The following is a 23,101-nucleotide window of genomic DNA, read 5'->3' on the forward strand; positions in this document are numbered from 1 at the left end:
GTGCAAAATGTTCAGTACAAATGCAGAGAAATATACACTCGCAAAAAAAAGACTTCAACATTCAAATGAAACAACAGCAACCTTGCTTTAAGAAACACTCCAAAGCAGATCAGGCCCGTTTCCCTGACCAGTGTCCACATTTTGTGGACAAGGTATGCACTTGGGGGAGAGCGTTGGCTGAACTTATGGAAGTCTGCATGTGATATAAGATTTAACTGATATCTTTAACGTGGCTTTTGTTTGCCAATAGCATTGACTCATTATTCCATCCAAAACTGTGTGTTGGAAAATTGGACAGGCTGTAAATTGAACCTATGAGGTCGGGGGCTCAACTTTTTGACACACACTCAACACCAGCAAGGCTTAGTGCTGCCAAATGAACTTCAACAAATCAGGGCTTTGATACCTGCCTCAGCAACAAATCTGTTACAGCATTGTTGCATAAAAAGCAAAGGTCTTTTACTCTGTCCCAACAATCTGAAATAACAGAACAGGGACTCCCAAGGATATCACTGTGCATCTCCCATTTTATAAACTGGATATAATTGTGGTCCCTTCAAGCAAAACTATAAATTTGGTTGCATATTTTGCTGAATTATGCATAGTTTGTGTTCTGGACTTGTACTCACAAGGGACTGGGCTGAAAGTCCCCAAATTCAGTTTTTGTAAGGAGACTTATAGCCAGGACAGAGAGAATCTTTCACCCAGCATTCTGGGCTGCTTTCAAACCTAAGGGTTAGAATTTAACTTTCATCCGTAGATGGTAAACCCAGCGTTGTGAATCGGTCACTGTAATACAGCCCATTAGATTTCCCTTTCTATTGACTTCAAGTTGTGCGGGGTGTATGACAGGCAGTCAATCTACTACCACCAGTTTCCCATCCTGGCCAAAGTTGAAGATTTACCCCCGATATGCTTACTCACTCTGCCATCCAGTTGCATTATAATCCATTTTACAATAATCATCCAATATCTAGTGCCATTGCCATATATCAAGTTGCACTAGCAGACCTAGGTTCAGCTAAATGTCTCTTCACCATTTCGCAACTATTTAGCATTGAGAAATATGTTTCTCATAAATCAGTTTCACATGCTAAACAGAAATGAGTAATACACTGAACACCGATAAAATATATTACAGATTATTAGCTTTTATTGCAAAAATAAAATTACAAGACTGGAAAAAATAATTGTCATTAAAAAAAATTAAATTTAACTCAAATTGTGATATTATGCAGGAATATCAAACATGAAAATATTTATACAAATATATAAAGCATCAGAAATGCAGAATTTGACTGCATTGCTGCTGGCTGAAAGTATTTTAGAGGAAGGGTAAAATCACACGTTAATTGCCATAAATTTACAATGTTAAAGTTGTGCAATCTTCCTTCCTCTTTCATATTCCTGTACCCACTTATAGAAATGCATTTTATTAAAAAATTTTCAGAGCATCAGTGTAATTCAATTTGGGGCAAAATTATTACTTTCCCACTTTATTTAATAAAAGCTTTCAAGCATGAATGAATGCAATTGTATGCAATATATAAAAAATTCTGTTTAGTTCCCAATTCATCGATTGTACTGAGTCACTAATAAATTCCAAATCAACAAGTCTGAATTCCAAGGGTTACGGACTTGAAGAAGAATCCATTTCTTCTGTGGTAAATCTGAGCCTTAATTCAGTTAGAGCCTGTAGTAAAGGAAAAATAATGATTTGACAACCTGTGACATATGTAAGTTCCGCAATGAGTTGCAAAGGCGTTATTTGTTTTAACACTGGAGATGCAACACTGAATTTGAAAATTTTAACTGTACATTTTAGCTGAAAGATTTAATTGTAAATTCACTGTCTGTGACAACCTTGTAGCTAATCGTGTTTTATCAAGTTTGGCATTATTCAATATTTTTCTGCTTGTGGAAAGTATAATTAACTACTCTGGTAAAAACTGGTTGGTTATATATGTTCAATCACAGAATGTTTTAGTTAATTACATGTAGCTTACTTTTAGTTTAGTCAAACAATTAACTGTTCGTTGACTGTAGTTGCTTGTGACAGATATGCGAACGGAGGTTTCAGGTGCAACTTGTGATGTTCATGTGATTGCAACCACTCAAAGGAGTCAGATTCATAGACACAGTAATGTTCCCATAGTAGCTGTGACATGAAATAGGCCACTTTGTTGTTAGTTATGTAAGCAGAATACACTTTGTGAGAATTGACACCAGTTTTATTTTGTTATTTCACTTCACAGTGATGGCATCTCTAATAACTGATTGGCAACCAAGTCTAAAAGTGGGCTATGAAGACCTTCTAGAGAAATTGAATTTCAATGAAAGATTCATATCAAGACAGCAAGCACTAGGATCTTGCTAACATAAAATGTCTATGTTGAATCTGTAGAGATTGAAGTAATTATGTCTGCTACCATGAAACCTCACTCCATATTGTCTGATTCAGAAATGGAAGAAAAATTTATTTCAATCACTCGAAAATCAGGATAACGGCTGCTTGAGTACATTTACTGCAATACCTGATTCTTCAATCCATGCTCTTGCCGAGCAGAGAATGGACAGTCTTAAAATTTATCCCATATGCTCTTGGAATAATGAAGTCCCAGTTATTGAATTATACAGTGCTCATAAGTCAATAAAACACCCATTACCTGTCTTTCAGTTGGGTTTGTGATAGAATTGAAGTAAATAACCACAATTACAAAAACTGTTCACTATATTTAGCTTTTGTTACTTGACTTACCTTTCGAGCCATTTCATTGGAAGAATCTTTGTTACAGAAAATGGCAAGGAACATTCTGCAGGTATCTTCACCTTTGTCAAGCATTAGTCTCAGCAATTCCCGGTTCTTTTCTTGGCATGTTCTTTGGGATGAAATGTTGTTTACTTCCTCTTCATTCAGACACTTCTCAAAAAGCTTATCAACCACAGGTTTGTGAACACCTTCCCCCATTTTCTGCACAAGTTTACTATAGTTCTGGTGTACCCAATCTGATCAGAAACAAACATGAGTTATTGACTAATGAATGTCCACCTTAGCCAGAAAACATGAGAATGTGCAGACTGCTACTGCTGACCTCTGTGCTTAATTCTTTGATCTGTGCTGTGCATGAACAGGATTCTGGATTGGGAGCACAGTTTACTTTCAAAAAAGTAAATATGCCAACTACGTGGGGTGTGTAAGGAAAAGTTAACGTCTATTTTTGGTGTATGTAACTAAAGCGAGAGTGATAGTTGTTCACTTTTTCTGCCTGCCTGCTTCAGGATTATGTATTTTTGGGAAAAAACTCAAGGAGATGTTTTCATTATTGCCAAAGAAATTAGGTTTTCAGTTTGTTTTTCTGGTAACCCTTGGAGTTTTATTAGTGAATAGGCTGGGATTACTGTTGTTAGTTTTGGTAGAGTGAATGAATAAATTTTCCAGCCTGTGGAGATCTATCCTACAGATTCCGTCCAAATAAGAAGTGAGAGATTTAAATGGAAAGGCCAGTGTAAGGGGAAGTATTTGTGCTCAAAATATTCCTCTTTTTAAACAAAAGAATAATCTTACCAGATATTGCATCAATTTTCTTAAATGCATAATATCTCTTTATATCTCATTAAATAATTTTAGCTCTGCACAACAGATTCTGTCCAGAAAAAAACCTTGCTTACTGTTGTCACATTTTTGGCACATTTCTACATCAACATTTTACAATTACAGTAATATATCAAAAATCGTTTCCTATATACACTTCCAGTAGAAATTCACATGTACACATTTATAATGGAGACTGCCTAGGAAATGTGTCACAAAGTAATTTCACCCTCCTGCCTGTAGCACTTGTTTCGTGACTCAGTCTCTCAACCCATGCAGAAACTCCTATGGTCCAACCAACTGTACTTCTCTGCTTCACAAATTGCAGTAACATTTGCTATTTAGCTATCAATAACAATTTAAAATCAAAGTGATATATAAAAATAAGGACAGAAGGTATGCGGCGGAATTCTAACCACCAGAAACAGTTGGGTTTGGGTCACGCAGGATGTTAAAATGCTTAAAATCTGAAAGCTGAACCCAACCTGCCTTGAACCCGCCCATTTTGGTTTTAACAGAGGCAGGAAGGGGACGGTCGGGAATTGGTGGCTTGGGAGGAGGTTTGGTATATGACCAATGTGCTCCCAGGAGCATGTTGCTCATTTAAATAATTTAATGAGACTTCACGCCTCAAATTTTACCTCCATTTTATATTTAACAACGGTTGACCAGGTCTCCTGGGCTTCGGGAAACCCAGCAGTTGAAAGAAGGTGAGGACTACTGGATCCAGCAGGTACATGCCTTTTCAGAACTGCTTGTAGGCCAGGAGAAGCAGGAGTGTTTCCTCCAGGCCACCCAAACTAACTTGCTACCCCCGCCGTCGATCCTCATAATTGGCAATCCTTCCCACAATGTGATCACCACCACCAACCTCCCCCAAGCCACGATCTCCCCTGATATCGGCCTCCGATCACCCCTGACATCGGCCTCCGATCTCCCCCCCACCCCTCTCACAGGCTTTCCAATCCCTCCCTCCTTCCACTCCATTCCTCAGATACAACCTGGTGCTGAAGGCTTACCTTCCCGACAGCTTCCAGCCTCCCAATTTATATGGCTGCAGCCAGAAAACGTAGACAAAAAAACTGTTAATGGGATCCTGCTGTTAAATGCAGCAGGACCTGAGGGAAACCTGTTCTTCTCGTTTCCCCGAATGCGAAATTAACCCCTCCAGCAGCCTTCCCTCCTACCTCCTACCTCAAAAATATCGGGGCCTATGATTTTAAAATGGGGACTAAATTATATGTGAATGCCCTGAATGAATTATCCCCTGCCCTGTCACCCTGCTTCACCTAAAGACTACACATGGAGGAGGGGGTGAATTTCCACGGGGTTACTCCCGCTTGTCTACTTTAACGTCGATGAAAGAGTCACGGAAACCCAAGTAAACCAGCATAAATGGCTAAAAATGGTTGTTTCCCCAAGGTTTTTATGTTCTTTTGTCAAAGTTTTAGTGGGAAATTGGGGAGAACTCACTGGAAATTCTTAACCCAATTTTCTACCTCCAACTGCTTCTCTTACATACTATCTTGCGAGTATTCACAGCTTTTAAACAGGTACAGGCTAAAAATTAAATAACTAACTAAAGGAATGTACATAAAGTGTAAGAACTCATATACAGTTTTCACAGAATAATGGACACAGTTCTGGGCCCGAATTCCCAAAACACCAGGAAAATAAATCACAGAATACCACTTTGTTAAAATGGAATTTGACTGATTCAGTTACTGTAAATCAGTAGCACTATTATCACCTATATGTATAAACACCTTTATTGTTATAGAACAACAATCCTATGGGGGGAATTTTATTCTGGTGGCAGGGGGGTGTGGTCTCAAGGTCTGGAAAAAGCAACACCAAAATCCCCGCGTTGCCTTTCTCTGGAAGGCCCACCCAATTTAGTGCCGATCAGACACTTAAGTGGACAGTGGCGTGCCTTCCATAGGTTCAAGGATGCCGTCTCCGGAAGTCATGCCCTTGGAGAGCTGCCAGCCAATCAGAGGCTGGCAGCTACAGCACCAGGAGGGAGGCAGGGCCTTTTAATGAGGAGCACCACTCCGCTCCCCACCTCCCCCACCCTCCCCCCCACTGGAGGCCAGAAGCAGCCACATGGTTTTCGTGCCGTGCTTCCCATGCAGCAACAGGGCTGCCCACTGCATGGATAATTGCGGCTGCAGTTGGGGGGTGGGGGGGGAGGGGGTTAACTGCCCACTTAAGGGCCTCAATTGGCTGCAAGGAGAGAAAGCCGTTCATAGGCCTTCCTGTCCCAGACTAAATTTTGGCAGAGGCGGGATGGTGGCAGGAACACCCTGGCCACCATCCCACCCAATTTTATGCTCTCCCTGGCTACAAACCTCCTGCAGGGGAGAGCATTAAATTCCTCCCTTTTAACTAAGTGTGAGGATACCATAGGAGATCAAAGGTTACTTTTATCTCGTTCCACGATCCTGGGCCTCTGGTGGGTGACATTTGGCAGCAGCCAGTGCCTCCCCAGTGGCACTGCTGAACAAAATAGCTGCCAGCCACTGATTGGACAGCAGCTCTCGACAGGTGGGATCTCCGGTCCATGGGGTCCTGATCCTGGGAAAGGCGGGCTGTTGACGTCTCAAGCACCTGATTGCTTCATAATATGGTGGGCCTTCCTGAAAGGAGGCAACGCAGGTCTTTCACAAGCTTCTGGCCAGCGGCCGAGCCCCCCAGTGCCTCCATAAAATTCCCCCTGGTGCGTGAGCTACTGCATAGGCATAGATGCGGTTTTCCAAAATTAAAAAAATATTAAACTTTAACAGGTGGCACAGAGACTGCGTGCCATGCAACACCAATGCAGAGTTCTATGGCCAGCTGCATCAAATGTCTAGGCTGATACCACAGTACAAATGGGGGGAGCCCACCTGGAAAATGCACATGACCGTCATTCTTGGCAATTGTCCAGAGTGAGCAATGAAACTTTATGCTAAGGATAAGTCCCGGCCATGTCACTTTTTTTTTATTCATTCATAGAATGTGGGCGTGGCTGGCTAGGCCAGCATTTATTGCCCATCTATAATTGTCCTTGAGAAGGTGGTGGTGAGCTGTCTTCTTGAACCGCTGCAGTCCTTGGTGTGCAGGTACACCCACAGAGTTGTTAGGAAGGGAGCTTCAGGATTTTGACCCAGTGACAGTGAAGGAACGGCGTTATAGTTCCAAGTCAGGATGGTGTGTGACTTGGAAGGGAATTTGCAGGTGGTGGTGTTCCCATGCAACTTCCACTGGCATTACAGCTGACCGAATGATTTAGGCTCTTGTGACATGTGACTGAGTTAAAGAGACTGCTACCAGGCTAAAACTAAACAAAAATGATTTGTTTTGTCACAGTGATGTTTTTCACTCGGGAGATTGAAAAGCACAACACCCTCAAAGCATCTTCCAAAACAGTTCCTTCAGAAAAATACACTTAAGTCAGACCATCAAATAAAATTTAAAGCAGGAGATGGATCGTTACCTTTGCAGCTTGTGCTTTTATGAGTTGGGTTTCTTGCTTTAGTTAATTTATGTTGTTTGTTTCTTAATGCAGCAAGTTCCTTTTCACATTCTATGTAATGTTGATAGCTTTTGAAGTACAGGTTACTAATGGACTCCTCCATGCATTTCTCTTTTGCACTTTTCCCATCTGTGAAACAAAAATACATGCTGCATGTAGAACTAAAGACTTCTCAAAATGTTTTACATAGTTAGGCATGGTAGTGGTTTTAACTAAAAATTATGCAATGTTGATTGAATATAGGATGGAGTTATAGCTTGGAGTAGTAACATTCCTGGGTATCTGGTACTATACTATGGGGCAATGAAAGATACAGTTCTAATTTTCTGCCCACAGCCAAGGATTTGATAGATTGTTAAGCCCAATTTTAACTCGGGGCAAGACTGGAACAGGCGAGGGCGAGGCTGATGGAAACTATACTGGCATGGGCCGAATGAAGCCTGGGAAAATGTCCCCCGAGCATTATTCACATCTCCCTGGTCAGCCTCCTGCCTGCATCCTGGTCAGCAGTTGGGAGCACAATGGCAGCACTTGGGTAAGTCAGACCGAGAGGATTTTGGGAGGACTTTGCTGAAGCCAGGGAAGCCTAAAATTTCATTGTGTGGTCAGGAGGAGCATCCCTGCTCTTCTTGAGTGAAGATATCATACGAAAATACAAATTAAGAACAGGAGTAGGCCACCAGGCCCCTCGAGCCTGCTCCACCATTCAATAAGATCATGGCTGATCTGATTGTAACCTCAACTCCACATTTCTGCCTACCCCAATAACCTTTCACCCCCTTGCTTATCAAGAATCTATCTACCTCTGCCTTAAAAATATTCAAAGACTCTGCTTCCACCACCTTTTGAGGAAGAGAGTTCCAAAGACTCACGACTCTCTGAGAGAAAACATTTCTCCTCATCTCTGTCTTAAATGGGCGACCACTTATTTGTAGACAGTGACCCCGAGTTCTAGATTCTCCCACAAGGGGAAACATCCTTTCCACATCCACCCTGTCAAGGCCCCTCAGAATCTTATGTTCCAATCAAGTCGCCTCTTATTCTTCTGAACTCCAGCAGATACAAGCCTAGCCTGACCAACCTTTCCTCATAAGACAACCCGCCCATTGCAGTCATTAATCTAGTAAACCTTCTCTGAACTGCTTCCATTGCATTTACATCCTTCCTTAAATAAGGAGACCAATATTGTACACAGCACTCCAGAATTGGTTTCACCAATGTCCTGTATAACTGAAGCATAACATCCCTACTTTTATTTAATTTATTTAGAGATACAGCACTGAAACAGGTCCTTTGGCCCACCGAGTCTGTGCTGACCGTCAACCACCCATTTATACTAATCTTACATTAATCCCATATTCCTACCACATCCCCACCTTCCCTCAATTCCCCTCCCACCTACCTATACTAGGGGATATTTACAATGGCCAATTTACCTATCAACCTGCAAGTCTTTGGCTGTGGGAGGAAACCAGAGCACCCGGCAGAAAACCACGTGGTCACAGGGAGAACTCGCAAACTCCGCACAGGCAGTACCCAGAATCAAACCCAGGTCGCTGGAGCTGTGAGGCTGCAGTGCTAACCACTGCGCCACTGTGCCGCCCACAGTGTATTCAATTCCCCTCGCAATAAACAATAATATTCTATTAGCTTTCCTAATTACTTGCTGAACCTGCAAACTAACCTTTTGCAATTCATGCACTAGGGCACCCAGATCCTTCTGCATCTCAGAGCTCATTTAGATAATATGCTGCTTTTTTATTCTTCCTGCCAAGATGGACAATTTCACACTTTCCCACATTATACTCCATTTGCCAGATCTTTGCTCACTCACTTAACCTATCTACATCCCTTTGTAGCCTCCTTATCTCCTCTTCACAACTTACTTTAATAACTTAATTATCTTTGTGTCATCAGCAAATTTAGCAACCATACCTTCAGTGCCTTCATCCAAGTCATTTATATATATTATAAAACATTGAGGCCCCAGCACAGATCCTGTGGCACACTACTCGTTACATCTTGCCAACCAGAAAATGACCCATTGATGCCTACTCTCTGTTTCCTGTTAGCTAGCCAATCTTCTATCCATGCCAATATGTTACCCCCTACACCATGAGCATTTATTTTCTGCAATAACTTTTGATGTGGCACCTTATCAAATGCCTTCTAGAAATCTAAGTACAATACATCCACCGGTTCCCCTTTATCCATTGCACATGTTACTTCTTCAAAGAACTCCAGTAACTTGGTTAAACATGTTTTCTCTTTCTCAAAACCATGTTGACTCTGCCTGATTACCTTGAATGTTTCTAAGTGCCCAGCGATAATGTCTTTAATAACAGCTTCTAACATTTTCCCTATGACAGATGTTAAGCTAACTGGCCTGTAGTTTCCTGCTTTCTGTCTCCCTCTGTTTTTGAACAAATTACATTTGCTATTTTCCAACCTAATGGAACCTTCACCGAATCTAGGTAACTTTGGAAAATCAAAACCAACGCATCAACTATCTCACTAGCCGCTTCTTTTAAGACCCATCAGGACCCGGGGAATTGTCAGCCCACAGCTCCAACAATTTGCTCAGTACCACGTCCCTGGTGATTTTAATCTTCTTCAGTTCCTCCCTCCCTTCCATTTCCTGATTTACAGCTATTTCTGGGATGTTACTTGTATTCTCTATGCTGAAGACCAATGCAAAATACCTGTTCGATTCATCTGCCATCTCCTTATTTTCCCTTATTAATTCCCCAGACTCACTTTCTATCGAAGCAATGCTCTCTTGGTTAACTTTTCTTTTTTAAATATCTGTAGAAACCTTTACTATTTTTATATTTCTAGCCAGCTTTCTCCCGTACTCTAATTTTTCCCTCGTTATTAATCTTTTAGTTGTTGTTTGCTGCTTTTTAATGTTCTGTCCAATCTTCTGACCTGCCACCCGTTCTAGCACAATTATATGCTTTTTCTTTAAGTTAGATACTACCTTTAACTTTTTAAGTTAACCACGGCTGGTGGGTCCTCCCCTTGGAATTTTTCTTTCTAGTTGGAATGTATCTATTCTGTGTATTCTGAAATATTCCCTTAAATACCTGCCACTGCATCTCTATTGACCTATCCCTTAACCAACTTTGCCAGTTCACTTTTGCTAGCTCTGTTTTTATGCCCTCATAATTGCCCTTATTTAAGTTTAAAATACACATCTTAGACTCACTCTTCTCTCCCTCAAACTGAATGTAAAATTCAATCATTATAATGTTGATTAGTATAGAGGGAGCATTAACCTGCATCTGTTCTTTAAATGACATGGGATCCTAAAGAGCACTCTGGCGTGAAATACAAATCTTTTACAAAGACACTGCTGAAAAATGTTCATATTTTCCACAAGCAAAGTTAAAAAAAAAACTTAACTGCTGGGGCTCCTCTTCCTGCTAGCTTGACTTAACAGGAAGGCCACAATCACTTCCCTGTTCCTCGTTAAAATAGCAGTCAGGCCCCAGTGACTTCAATGGTATCTCTCTCCTCACACACATCCATTAATTATAGAATGAACACCTCCCCATTTTCAGCAGCTTTCAGGACAATCACCAACATAACTGGCCCACCGCATACTGAGTAGATATTTGTGAAACCCTCGCCACAGTCAACACAGAGATGCGGACTGGAGATTGAGCAACCCCCTCATGTCTCCAAGTAGAGATTGGGCCAACCCTCCTTTCAATGAGATAAAAATAAAATACTGCAGATGCTGGAAATCTGAAATAAAAACAAAAAAGGCTGGAAATACTCAGCAGGTTTGGCAGCATCTGTGGAGAGAGAAGCAGAGTTAAAGTTTCAGGTCAGTGATCCTTCATCAGAACTGGCAAAGGTTAGAAATGTAATAGGTTTTAAGCAAATAAAGTGGGGGAGGGGCAAAAGATAACAAAAGGAAAGGTATTGATAGGATAGAGGGTCACAGAGAATAACTGACCAGAAGGTCATGGAGCAAAGGCAAAGGGTATGTTAATGGTATGGTGAAAGACAAAGCTTTAGTGCACAGAGGGTGTTAAATGACAGAATAGTGAACAGCCCTGGCCAAAAGCACAAACATGAAAAAAAACAGTGGGCAGGCACATTGTAAAAAATGAATGATGAAACAAACTAAAATAAAATAAAAATTTAAAAAAACTAAAAATAAAAAAGGGGCGCCAGTCATGCTCTAAAATGATTGAACTCAATGTTCAGTCCGGAAGGCTGTAGCGTGCCTAATCAGTAAATCGGTAAATGAGATGCTATTCCTTGAGCTTACGTTGATGTTCACTGGAACATTGCAGCAAGCCCAGGACAGAGATGTGGGCATGAGAACAGGGGGGTGTGTTGAAATCGAAAGCGATAGGAAGCTCAGGGTCATGCTTTCGGACTGAGCGAAGGTGTTACTCAAAGCGGTCACCCAAACTGCGTTTGGTCTTCCCAATGTAGAGGAGACCGCATTGTGAGCAGCGAATACAGTATACTAAATTGAAAGAACTACAAGTAAATCACTGCTTCACCTGAAAGGAATGTTTGGGGCCTTGGATAGTGAGGAGAGAGGATGTAAAAGGGCAGGTATTGCAACTCCTGTGATTGCATGGGAAGGTGCTGTGGGAAGGGGACGAGGTGTCGGGAGTAATGGAGGAATGAAACAGGGTGTCGCGGAGGGAATGATCCCTTCGGAATGCTGATGGGGAGGGGAGGGGAAGATGCATTTGGTAGTGTGGACGCTGGACATGGCGGAAATGGCGGAGGATAATCCTTTGGATGTGGAGGCTGGTGGGGTGGAAAGTCAGGACAAGGGGAACCCTGTCACGGTTCTGGAAGGGAGGGGAAGGGGTAAGGGCAGAGGTGCAGGAAATGGGCCAGACACGGTTGAGGGCCCTGTCAACCACAGTGAGGTGGAATCCTCGGTTGAGGAAAAAGGAAGACATATCAGAAGCGCTGTTGTGGAAGGTTGCACCATCAGAACAGATGCGTCGGAGATGAAGAAACTGGAAGAATGGAATGGAGTCCTTAGAGGAGGCAGGGTGTGAAGAAGTGTAGTCGAGGTAGCTGTGGGAGTCGGTGGGCTTATAATGAATATTAGTAGACAGCCTATCCCCAGAGATGGAGACAGAGAAATCGAAGAAGGGAAGGAAAGTGTCGGAGATGGACCATATAAAGGTAAGAAAAGGGTGGAGATTGGAAGCAAAGTTTATCAAGTTTTCCAGTTCCGGGCAGGAGCAGGAAATGGCACCGATGCAGTCATCAATGTACTGGAAAAAGAGTTGGGGGAGGGGGCCTGAGTCGGACTGGAACAAGGAATGTTCGACATATCCCACAAAAAGACAGACATAACTAGGAGCCATGCAGGTACTCATAGCAACACCTTTTACTTGAAGGATGAGAATGAGATTAGTTCCAACCCCCTGCTGCCACCCCACACTGCCCCCATCAAAATTCCTGTGTGACGTCTGACATCCTGCTCCTACTGAGCAGAAAATCTGTAACCACCATACCCAGTGAACAGAAATATCCCCAGAAATACACCCCCACACATCCCCACTGAACAGAGATTAGCAATTAACGCTAATTAGTCCTCCCACTGAGGACTACCCCACGCTCAGTGAAGACAAGCTTGGCTTACCCCGCCCAGGACAAAGACCCCCATTGAAGAAAATTCATTTTCTTCTCTCAGTGAGGACAAGCTAGACTTTCCTCCCGACACTGAGCACAAATTGGACCATCTCCTGGTGCAAAAACGCAGCCTCCCCTCTTTCCCACAAAGAATACATTCCTCTTCCTCATTGAGCTGAAGCTGCTCTCCCTCTTCCTTGTGTACCACAAGTTGCGGCTAATGGTGGCCTCCCATGAGCAATAACTGACCTTACAGCCAATGACAAACAAATCTCTGACTCCCACCTTGCAAGCACATATTGAGAAATAAGTCACATCTCTTTCAGCCCCTCACCCAGATGCAATTCCCACCAACCTGTGCCAAAAACCTATTTTCTGTAAATTGCCCCCTCCCTTTGTGAGAAGAAAAAGAAAAATGCTCCCCCCTCTCCTTCATGCCAATTGAATTGGGGCCTGCAACAATGCAGCTCCCATTCCACTGAGAAGAAAATTGCCCAGCCCCAGTGTCAACACTTCTCCATCCACTGTTCCCAATCTCCTACACCCCCTGTCCCTCTCCTCTTCCATTTGCCCCCTTCTCATTTACCCCCCTCTGTTGCTTGCTCAACTTCCCCCAACCTTTTCCAATCATCCCGTCTCTGCTTCTCCCCCACTCACCTCCATTGTACAGAAGTGGGTGTTGTCCCAGAGCTATGCATGCACAGTTGTCCTCTGTTCCCTCTCCTCCTTCCCCACTTCTGGCTCTCTCCCTCCTCCACTAGCCATTCCTCTCCCCATTTCTCCTCCTCTGCCATTCCTTCTCTCTTCCTCTTCTCTTATCATCTACCTGTCCTCCCTCTCCTGCCCTTTCTTCTCCTCACCTGGGTTCACTTACTGGGTTTGGTCTTGATTCCCATTTGGAACTACATGGGAGATTGACTAAAGTACCAATGCAATTAGAACTTTTAAATTATCACCTCTTGCGTGAGCATTCGGCCAGTTCCATGTTCCTCACATTAAAAAAAGACATGAACAAGAAAAGCATTTTTAACCAATCAAGCTGACTCTCCATAGACCCTCTTCCAGCAGCTGTATAGAATGCTTTTTTATAAATCTTATACCTGTCTGTCCTCGCATCCAGCTGACCCACTGTATACTTCCCGTTAAATCATGTAATTATTAATATGAAGTATGATAAGTGAAATTGGTAACACTTTAGGGAAAAACTCCCTGTGATCGTTATTTTCTTCTTATTATTTCATAAGAGATACATGCACACACAGACTGAGAGGACTAATTTACAAAGGCAGAAAGCATTGAATTGCCTCAATTAAAAACCTACCCATACACTTGACAAAGACCAGCTTCACGATCCAGAACAGATGATGTATGCTTATCGTGAGTTTCTCTGTAACATCCTCAGGCATGGTGGACTCATCTAACATTGATAAATTTTGAAGATGCAGGATGTCTCTTATGACACTTTCTGGAATTCCAGGTTGAGCTTTTTCAAACATTTCATAAGTGTCCAGAGTTTGGATTTCACTGCAGTCAACAGGTTGATTTGCTGTGTCCAGCATGCATTGGATAACACAGCACCGAAGGGTTTCTCCTACATTATCAAGGACGTAACTCCTGCCCTCTATGGAATTGTTGTGTAATTTTCTCAGCAGTTCACACAGGTTGTTTACCAACTCTATTCCTTTGGGGAAAAAGTGAGCCGCTATAATAGAACAAAAAAAGTCAGTTTTCAAGAAATCCTACATGATTATTGCAACTCTATTTTCATTGATGGTTCATTATAATGATTGAATTTAATTTTTCAAAGGGATCATTTTCGATAAAATATGCTGGCTACACCGTATTTGAATAAATTGTTTAAATACTTGATTTGTGCAATTCCAGATTATCTATCTTGAATGTGAAAGAAAGGAAAAGTACTTTGTGAGTTTTAAGTCAAGTATTGAAGTTTAATAAAGCTTTTAATACAAATATAATAGTCATTTAAAATTTACATGGTTTTACTACAGGCGAGAGTGACTGCCCTTGACATCAAGACAGCATTTGATCGAGTATGGCATCAAGGAGCCCTAGCAAAACTGGAGTCAATGGGAATCAGGGAGAAAACTCTCGGCTCGATGGAGACATACCTAGCACAAAGGAAGATGTTTGTGTTTAGTTTAGTTTAGAGATACAGCACTGAAACAGGCCCTTCGGCCCACCGAGTCTGTGCCGACCATCAACCACCCATTTATACTAATCCTACACTAATCCCATATTCCTACCAAATCCCCACCTGTCCCTATATATCCCTGCCACCTACCTATACTAGGGGCAATTTATAATGGCCAATTTACCTACCAACCTGCAAATCTTTTGGCTTGTGGGAGGAAAGCGGAGCACCCGGAGAAAACCCACGCAGACACAGGGAGAACTTGCAAACTCCACACAGGCAGTACCCAAAATTGAACCCGGGTCGCTGGAGCTGTGAGGCTGCGGTGCTAACCACTGCGCCACTGTACCGCCCTGTGTTGATGGAGGTCAATCATCTTAGTCCCAGTACATCGTTGCTGGAGTACCTCAGGGTAGTGTCCTAGGCCCAACCATCTTCAGCTGCTTCATCAATGACCTTCCCTCCATCATAAGGTCAGAAGTGGGGATGTTTGTTGATGACTGCATAATGTTCAGCACCATTTGCGACTCCTCAGTTACTGAAGCAGCCTGTGTCCATATGCAGCAAGATCTGGACAACATCCAGGCTTGGGCTGATAAATGACAAGTAACATTTGCACCACACAAATGCCAGGCAATGACCATCTCAAACAAGAGAGAATCTAACAATCTACTCTTGGCGTTCAATGGAATTTACTATTGCTGAATCCCCCACTATCAACATCCTAGGGAATACCAGTGACCAGAAACTGAACTGGACCAGCCACATAAATACTGTGGCTTCAAGAACAAGTCAGAGGCTAGGTATTCTGTGGTGAGTAACTCACCTCCTATCTCTCCAGTGCCTGTCCACCATCTACAAAGCAGAAGTCAGGAGTGTGATTCTTTACTATAAATTACCTTTAAGAAACCAAAGGATGTAGCTATCTATAGATGAGGAAGGCCATATGGCGCACTTTAATGTAGCTATCTGGCCTGTTTTAATATCTTCATCCAGAACACTCCTACACGCCCAGTGCTGCCGCATTTAATTGTTCCTTATATTATTCTAAAGTTTTTGTCTCCATCATTCTGCTGGAAGACCATTCCAGGTCTTGACCACTCTCTGCATGATGAAGAACCACGTGCCATCAGTCCTAAAGTTACCTATTGCTAGTTTGAACCCATGTCCCGCTGATTTACGCCTACAGTTTAATGTTGTATTCTGGATTAATCTCATTTCAAAGCAATTACTATTTTCCATATCCCTATACGATTCCCTTTCAGTTGCCACTTCCCCAGGCTGAAAAGCTAAGATGGCTGATTTTAATGTTCAGCGGTGGCATAACATGGTCCTCAATAGAAAGGGAAATGAGACAGGATGTATATTTAAATATAGACTCTTGAGGATTTGAACTCAGTCTTACTGACCATGGAATCATTCCAGTCAGCCCTTTAGACAACTAATATTTAATCGCTCCCCACATCCCAAAAAACAGATGATGCACTAGAAGAGTGGCTGGACATACTCCATTAGAAAACTTAACATTTTCATGTTAAAATGCAGAATAATTACCTGGTATAAGTTCAAGCTTTTGTCTGCATATCTCCTCTGCATTAGGTCCGTGGAATCGGTTGAGTTCTGCCAAAGCTTTTATCAGCATTCTCTCTTCGATCCGATCCACCATATTTTCTGGTGTTGTATCAAATCTGATGTCAATTGATTGTTCTCTGAAGAAAATGTCCTTTTGTTTTTCTGGTTGATCCTCCATGAAGATCTTGACTGCATTCACCACCTGCATGTTTTCTCTTATCCCATGCCTGACCTGAAGAAAGAGTTCAATTGCTAGAAACAGAAACAAATAAACAGAAATGAATCATTAGGTAAATACTCATGCAGCATGCCATTTAATCTGGAGGTGATTCTTTTTTTTCTCTCTCACCCAGTCTCCCATTGTTAAAGGAATTTTAAACTAAAAGGGGTAACATACATTCATTCTACTCTACTTAATTTTTTCTCCAAATTTCTGCCCTTTTCTCTGAAACAACTCCAGTTTAGACAGTTTTAGAAGACCATTTAAACATCGGGAAAGTCATAGTGAGACTATCCCATCATCCCCAACATTAAGACGTATGGAGGTATATCTTGACTTTGTGTGATAGACAGATGGTGACTTGGAAGCCTGTTTTACATCTCTCCCCATTTTTATTTCCATTGAAGTCAGTGCATTCTTCAGTCTAGGACAGTGCACAAAGATCAGGTAAGAGAACATTGGCTGGTTTTTCTTTTCTCTAGCCAATTGGTGCTGCTAGCTTGGCTGACATGAGCTAACTCTGTATAGATCATTGATCAAACCTGGGATCCTTCCTGCCACAGTACCATACCAACCTGTGCACAAACCATCGGTGGAGCAGCCATATTAGTTTATATCAGAAGTTTTGTTATTATGGTAACAAGACTGTTACCTTTATTATAAACATATTCTTAAATATTCACCTATTATCACAAGATTGATAACGTGTTCTTCCGTACAGGGAATGATTGTGTTCAATGTATAGCTCATCTCATTCAACTGTAATAGATTGTGCCAGCTTCAGTTCACTGCATGTGCAATAAACTCAATCTGGAAATGCTACTGGCAAATTACCTCTGCTCATTGGTAAAGAAAACGGAAGAACATTTAAATTGTGGCTTGAAACTTAATCATGGCAAATTACTGAAACGTTATTGCTTAAGATAGAGAACAATAGGGAAACACTGTTATGAAGAGTGAGGGAGAAACCAGAAACCAGAACTGACAGTTTTGTAAACTGTAGGAGTGGTTGAGATCATATTGCTATTGGGAACTTATGGTGGTTAAAATTCTTGAAGGGGTAGTGTCCTGCAATGTCTCCAGTCAAATTATGGACTGATTCAAATGTACGTGGGGGAATAAATAGAAATAAAAAGATGGTTCAATCTTTGCCACTGGCTTCCTTCACCTTGATACATACAAAAAAGGTCCCTTTTAAATGAAAGAAGTGTAAAAAAATCATTTTTAATTTTCTTTTTAGAATGATAAATGCATTTATGATTTTGTGCCTACAAGTTATGAAATGGTCCTTAGCATTCAAATACTAAATACTTACTTCACAATCTGCCTGACATATTTATTTATTAATACATGATATTCTGGAAATTGCATTAATTTATTGAATCTTTCTCACCTTTGTAGGGTTTGCCATCCACAAACATGCAAAGTGTAGGGTACTGCTTTTGCATACACTCCACAATGGAACCAACTTTATACACAAAATCATCATGTTCAAACTCATTTTTATTCACCAGCAGTACTTTGTCATGCCTTAATTCCAGATGTATTTTGTAATCAGCATTCTTTTTCTTTTCGAGCAGAACAAAATTAGCATCCAGGGATTCAATGTAGGGCCATTCGTTTTGAAACATAGGTATCAATTCATTAAAAACATCTTTCGGAAAGGCCATCATAACTTGGTTCTCATAAAAACACAGAAATATATCTCTCTGTTTACGCTTGAACCAAAGATGGTAACACTTGGACTCTGGATTGGCTTGCACGACTAATTTTAGGCTTTTCATAATGTCAAGTATCTCATCATTAAGCTTTAGTGTTTCATTCGACCAAATATATTGTAAGAGGTTTTCTGAAAATTTTCCAGTGTTGACGAGTTTCATCCACTCACGTTGGATTGGAAATGGTGCAACTTGTATCTTCGATGGTAGCGTACAGTTGATTGGAATTAAAGCAGCCATGAGATCAATAAGCCACTGAGGATCCAAGACCAAGATCGGGTCAGAGTAGTAAGCAAATTTCATGCAGTTCAAAACTTGCAGTGCAGCCTGCACTTGATATTTCTTGTCAGCACTGCTCACCTCTATACCATGAGGGCTGCCCATTATCTCATACCATGGCAAGTACATATCTGAACACAGCAGGTATTTCTCAGTACAGTGGAGAATATGGTAGTACAATTTTGCATGACACAAAACAATGTTGTCTTCAAATGCAATCTGTCTGGAAAGTTTGTCAATGGCTGAACGTAGCTCTATGTATCCAGTTCCCTGGTCACGGTCAACAGAGTTGTCAACAGCAAATTTCTGAGCATTAAGTACGCCGGGTGGGAAATGTTTTTGAAGGTAACTATAAATGGTACTCAAAGCCTCATCAGCCTTAGGACAAAAATGAAAAAACACGAAAATTTAAATAATATTAAATAAAATTAAAAACAACACTGAAGAACAAAGTGGTAGTAATTGTAATCAGATTCCATCTTTTGAAAAAGCCCCAGATTTACATAGAATTTGCAGCACAGAAAGAGGCCATTTGGCTCAACTGATCTATGCCGGTATTACTTCTGCACATGAGCCTCCTCTTATCCTACTTCATCCAATTATCAGCATAACATTTCTTTCCCTCTCATGTTTATCTAACTTAAAGGCATCTCTTCTTTTCACCTCAACTATTCCTTGTGGTACTCCATTTAACCATCCAAATCAAATGTCTTTATCAAGGAAGAAGATGCTGCCAAAGTTATAGTGAAAAAGGAGGTAATTGAGATGCTGGATGGGCTAAAAATTGATCAAGAGGAGGTATTAGAAAAGCTGGCTGTACTGAAAATTGATAAGTCACCAGGAACGGATCAGATGCATCCAAGGATACTGAGGGAAGTAAGGGTGGAAATTGCAGAGGGACTGGCCATAATCTTCCAATCCTCCTTAGATACAGGGGTGGTGCAAAAGGACATGGGAATTGCAAATGTTACACCCTGTTCAATAAACAGTGTAAGGATAAGCCCAGGAACTACAGGCCAGTCAGTTTAACTTCAGTGGTGGGAAAGCTTCTAGAAACGATAATTCGGAACAAAATTAACAGTCGCTTGGATAAGTATGGATTAATTAAGGAAAGCCAGCATGGATTTGTTAAGAGCCAATCATGTTTAACTAATGTGATTGAAATTTTGATCAGGTAGCAGAAAGGGGAATGTGGGTGATGTGGTGAACATGGACTTCAAAAGGCATTTAATAAAGTGCCACAGAACAGGCTTGTCAGGAAAGTTGAAGCCCATGGAATCAAAGGGACAGTGACAGCATGGATATGAGTTGATTGAGTGGCAGAGAGTAGTGGCATGCGGTTGCTTTTCAGACTGGAGGAGGGTATATATGGCATTTTCCAGGCGTCTGTATTAGGACTACTGCTTTTCTTGATCTATATTAAAGATCTCAACCTGGGTGTACAGGGGCACAGTTTCAAAATTTGCAGATGACGCAGGACTTGGAAATATTGTGAACTGTGATAGACTTCAAGAGAACAAAGGCTGGTGGAATGGGCAGACACATTGCAGATGAAATTTAATGCAGAGAAGTGTGAAGTGATACATTTTGGTAGGAAGAATGAGGAAAGGCAATGCAAAATAAAGGATACGATTCTAAAGGATGTGCAGGAGCAGAGGGACCTGGGGGTATATGTGCACAAATCATTGAAGATGGCAGGGCCGGTTGAGAGAGGCATAGAATCAAAAAGCAAGGAGGTTATGGTGAACCTTTATAAAACACTGGTTCGGCCTCAGCTGGAGTATTGTGCCCAATTCTGTGCAGTATACTTTAGGAAGCATGTCAATGCAATGGAAAGAGTGCAGAAAAGACTTACAAGAATGGTTTCGGGGATGAGAGACTTCAGTTATGTGGATAGACTGATGAAGCTGGGACTGTTTTTCTTAGAGAAGAGAAGGCTGAGAGGAGATTTGATAGAGGTGTTCAAAATCATGAGGGGTCTGGACAGAGTAGATAGGGAGAAACTGTTTCCATTTGTGGAGGATAGCGAACCAGAGGACACCGATTTAAAGTGATTAGCAAAAGAACCAGAGGTGACATGAGGCTAAACTTTTGTACGCAGTGAGTGGTTAGGATCTAGAATGCACTACTGAGAGTGTGGTGGAGGCAGGTTCAATTGTCGCTTTCAAAAGGGAATTGGACAATTATCTGAAGAGAGGATTTGCAGATTACAGGGCAAAAGCAGGGGAGTGGGACTAGCTGAGTTGCTCTTGCAGACAGCCAGCATGGACATAATGGGCTGAATGGCCTCCCTCTGTGTTGTAAACATTCTATGATTCTATGACTGTTTACAGTAAAATATTGTTTGAACAAAAAAACAAAATATAAATTTAGTAACACTGCCATTTGCACTCTCAGGACTTCCGCTGTCAGAAAAGCACAAAACACAAAGACAAGTGAAAATATTGAACAGCACTGAATTCCACCAAAGTGTAAATGTATATGTGTTTTGGAGGAATAATGCAGTAGCAGTGGGCAATGTGCAGCAAAATACAGCATGTTGGAGCAAAGGGACAAAGGAATGAATCTCCAGTCCAATGAATTCTTATTTCAGTGATGTTCAGAGGTGAGGTACGCAGCTTGCCCCCATAAAAAAGGGGGGAAAACAGACAAAATGTTCCATTGGGATGTTCTCTCTCAGTTATTGCTGCCAGCTAACAGTGAGACTAAAGATGTACACAATGCACTCAAATGTAAAGACATGTGTAACTGGAAATTGGGGGAACCTACAATGGGAAAAAAACATGGAAATTGAAAAGGGAATGTACGATACCATTGGCTGGTAACATACTTCATGAAATGAATGAAAACCTCTATCAATATATTGATATTAGCTTTCAAATAGATACAGTCAGGCAGCCTCAGAAATAGTCCAAGATCGGACAATAACTCAGCTGAGGTGGAATATTTTGTTTGAGGTATGACTGCAAAGGGTTTGGTTTGAACAGAGCACCTTGTGTCCCCACAAGGATCACTAAAAAACATGCCTTCCCATTTTTGGAATGACCTCCAGCAGTCCCTTTAAAAAACACTGATTAGGCCGCTTTATGTCCTTTATAACTTGGTGGAGCCTGGGTACCAACGATATAGACAGGACTAGGAAAGATGTTCTGCATAGGCAGTATGAGCAGCTAGGGGCTAAATTAAAAAACAGAACCTCAAAGGTAATAATCTCTGAGTTATTACTTGAGCCACAGGCAAATTGAAGTTGGGTAAATAAGATTAGAGAACTAAATGTGTGGCTCAAAGATTGGTGTGGGAGAATGGGTTTCGATTCATGGGGTACTGGCACCAATACTGGGGAAAGTGGGAACTGTACCGTTGGGACGGTCTACACCTGAACTGTGCTGTTCTGAGAATTGTATAACTAGGGCCTTAGAGAGGGCTTTAACCTAAGTAGTGGGAGTAAGGGATCAAGTGAGAGAAGATATGATAAATTAAAGAGAGAGGACAAGGCAAGAAAGCAAGGTAGCAATAAGGGAAATAATAATCAGAGTGTGGCAGGAAGGGACAGAATGTACAAAATTACGAGTGTACAAGCAGCTAAGGCTAGAGGTTATGTAAATAGTAAAAAGAGAGAACTAAAGGCCCTGTATTTAAATGTGTGTAGCATTTGTAACAAAACTAATGAATTAAAAGCTCAAATAGAAATAAATGTGTATGATCTGATAGTCATTACAAAGATATGGCTGCAAAGGCTGGGATCTGAATATCCAAGGGTACATGACATTTCGGAAGGACAGGAAACTCAGAAAAGGTGGAGAGGTATCTCTATTAATTAAGGATGGCATTAGCACAATAGAGAGAGGTGACTTTAATTCTAAAAATCAAGGTGTAGAATCAGTTTGGGTAGAGATAAGAAATAGTAAAGCTATGAAGTCACATGTGGGAGTAGTTTATAGGCCCTCTAACAGTAACCACACTGTAGGATGGGGTATACAGGAAGAAATAATAGGGGCTTGTGAGAGAAGTATGGCAATAATCATGGGTGATTTTAATCTACAGATAGATTGGACAAATCAGATTGGCAAAGGTAGCCTAGAAGATGAGGTCATGGAATGTTTTCAGGACAGTTTCTTAAAGCAGCATGTTCTAGAGCCAACCAGAGAGCAGGCTACTCTAGATCTGGTAATATGTAATGAGACAGGATTAATTAATGGCCTCACAGTAAAGGCACCCCTGGGTAACAGTGATCATAACATGATTGAATTTCGCATTCAGTTTGAGGGTGAGAACAGTGGATCTAAGACCAGTGTTTTAAACTTAAATAAGGGTAATTATGCGGGTTTGAAGGTAGTGCTGCCTGAAGTAAACTGGGAAATTAGGATAAGGGACGGGTCATTAGAGATGCAGTGGCAGACATTTAAGGAGATATTTCATAACGCTCAGT

The 23,101-nt window shown here is 41.5% G+C and overlaps 1 protein-coding gene across 2 annotated transcripts in view; it reads right to left on the bottom strand.

Moving 5' to 3' along the window:
- Positions 1–1,177: 1,177 nt before the first annotated feature.
- Positions 1,178–23,101, bottom strand: part of LOC137374533 (uncharacterized) — a 57,354-nt gene continuing 35,430 nt past the window's right edge. For both annotated transcript variants that reach the window (XM_068040762.1, XM_068040761.1), the window contains exons 8-13: positions 18,069–19,050; positions 16,438–16,707; positions 14,053–14,433; positions 7,071–7,238; positions 2,759–3,006; positions 1,178–1,693 (exon numbers count right to left, since the gene is read on the bottom strand). In XM_068040762.1, coding sequence (XP_067896863.1) covers positions 1,631–1,693; positions 2,759–3,006; positions 7,071–7,238; positions 14,053–14,433; positions 16,438–16,707; positions 18,069–19,050 — 2,112 coding nt within the window. In that variant the 3' untranslated portion in view covers positions 1,178–1,630. The remainder of the gene's footprint in view (positions 1,694–2,758; positions 3,007–7,070; positions 7,239–14,052; positions 14,434–16,437; positions 16,708–18,068; positions 19,051–23,101) is intronic.

This window comes from Heterodontus francisci, chromosome 10, assembly GCF_036365525.1.
Source record: "Heterodontus francisci isolate sHetFra1 chromosome 10, sHetFra1.hap1, whole genome shotgun sequence".
NCBI classification, from domain to species: Eukaryota; Metazoa; Chordata; class Chondrichthyes; order Heterodontiformes; family Heterodontidae; genus Heterodontus; species Heterodontus francisci.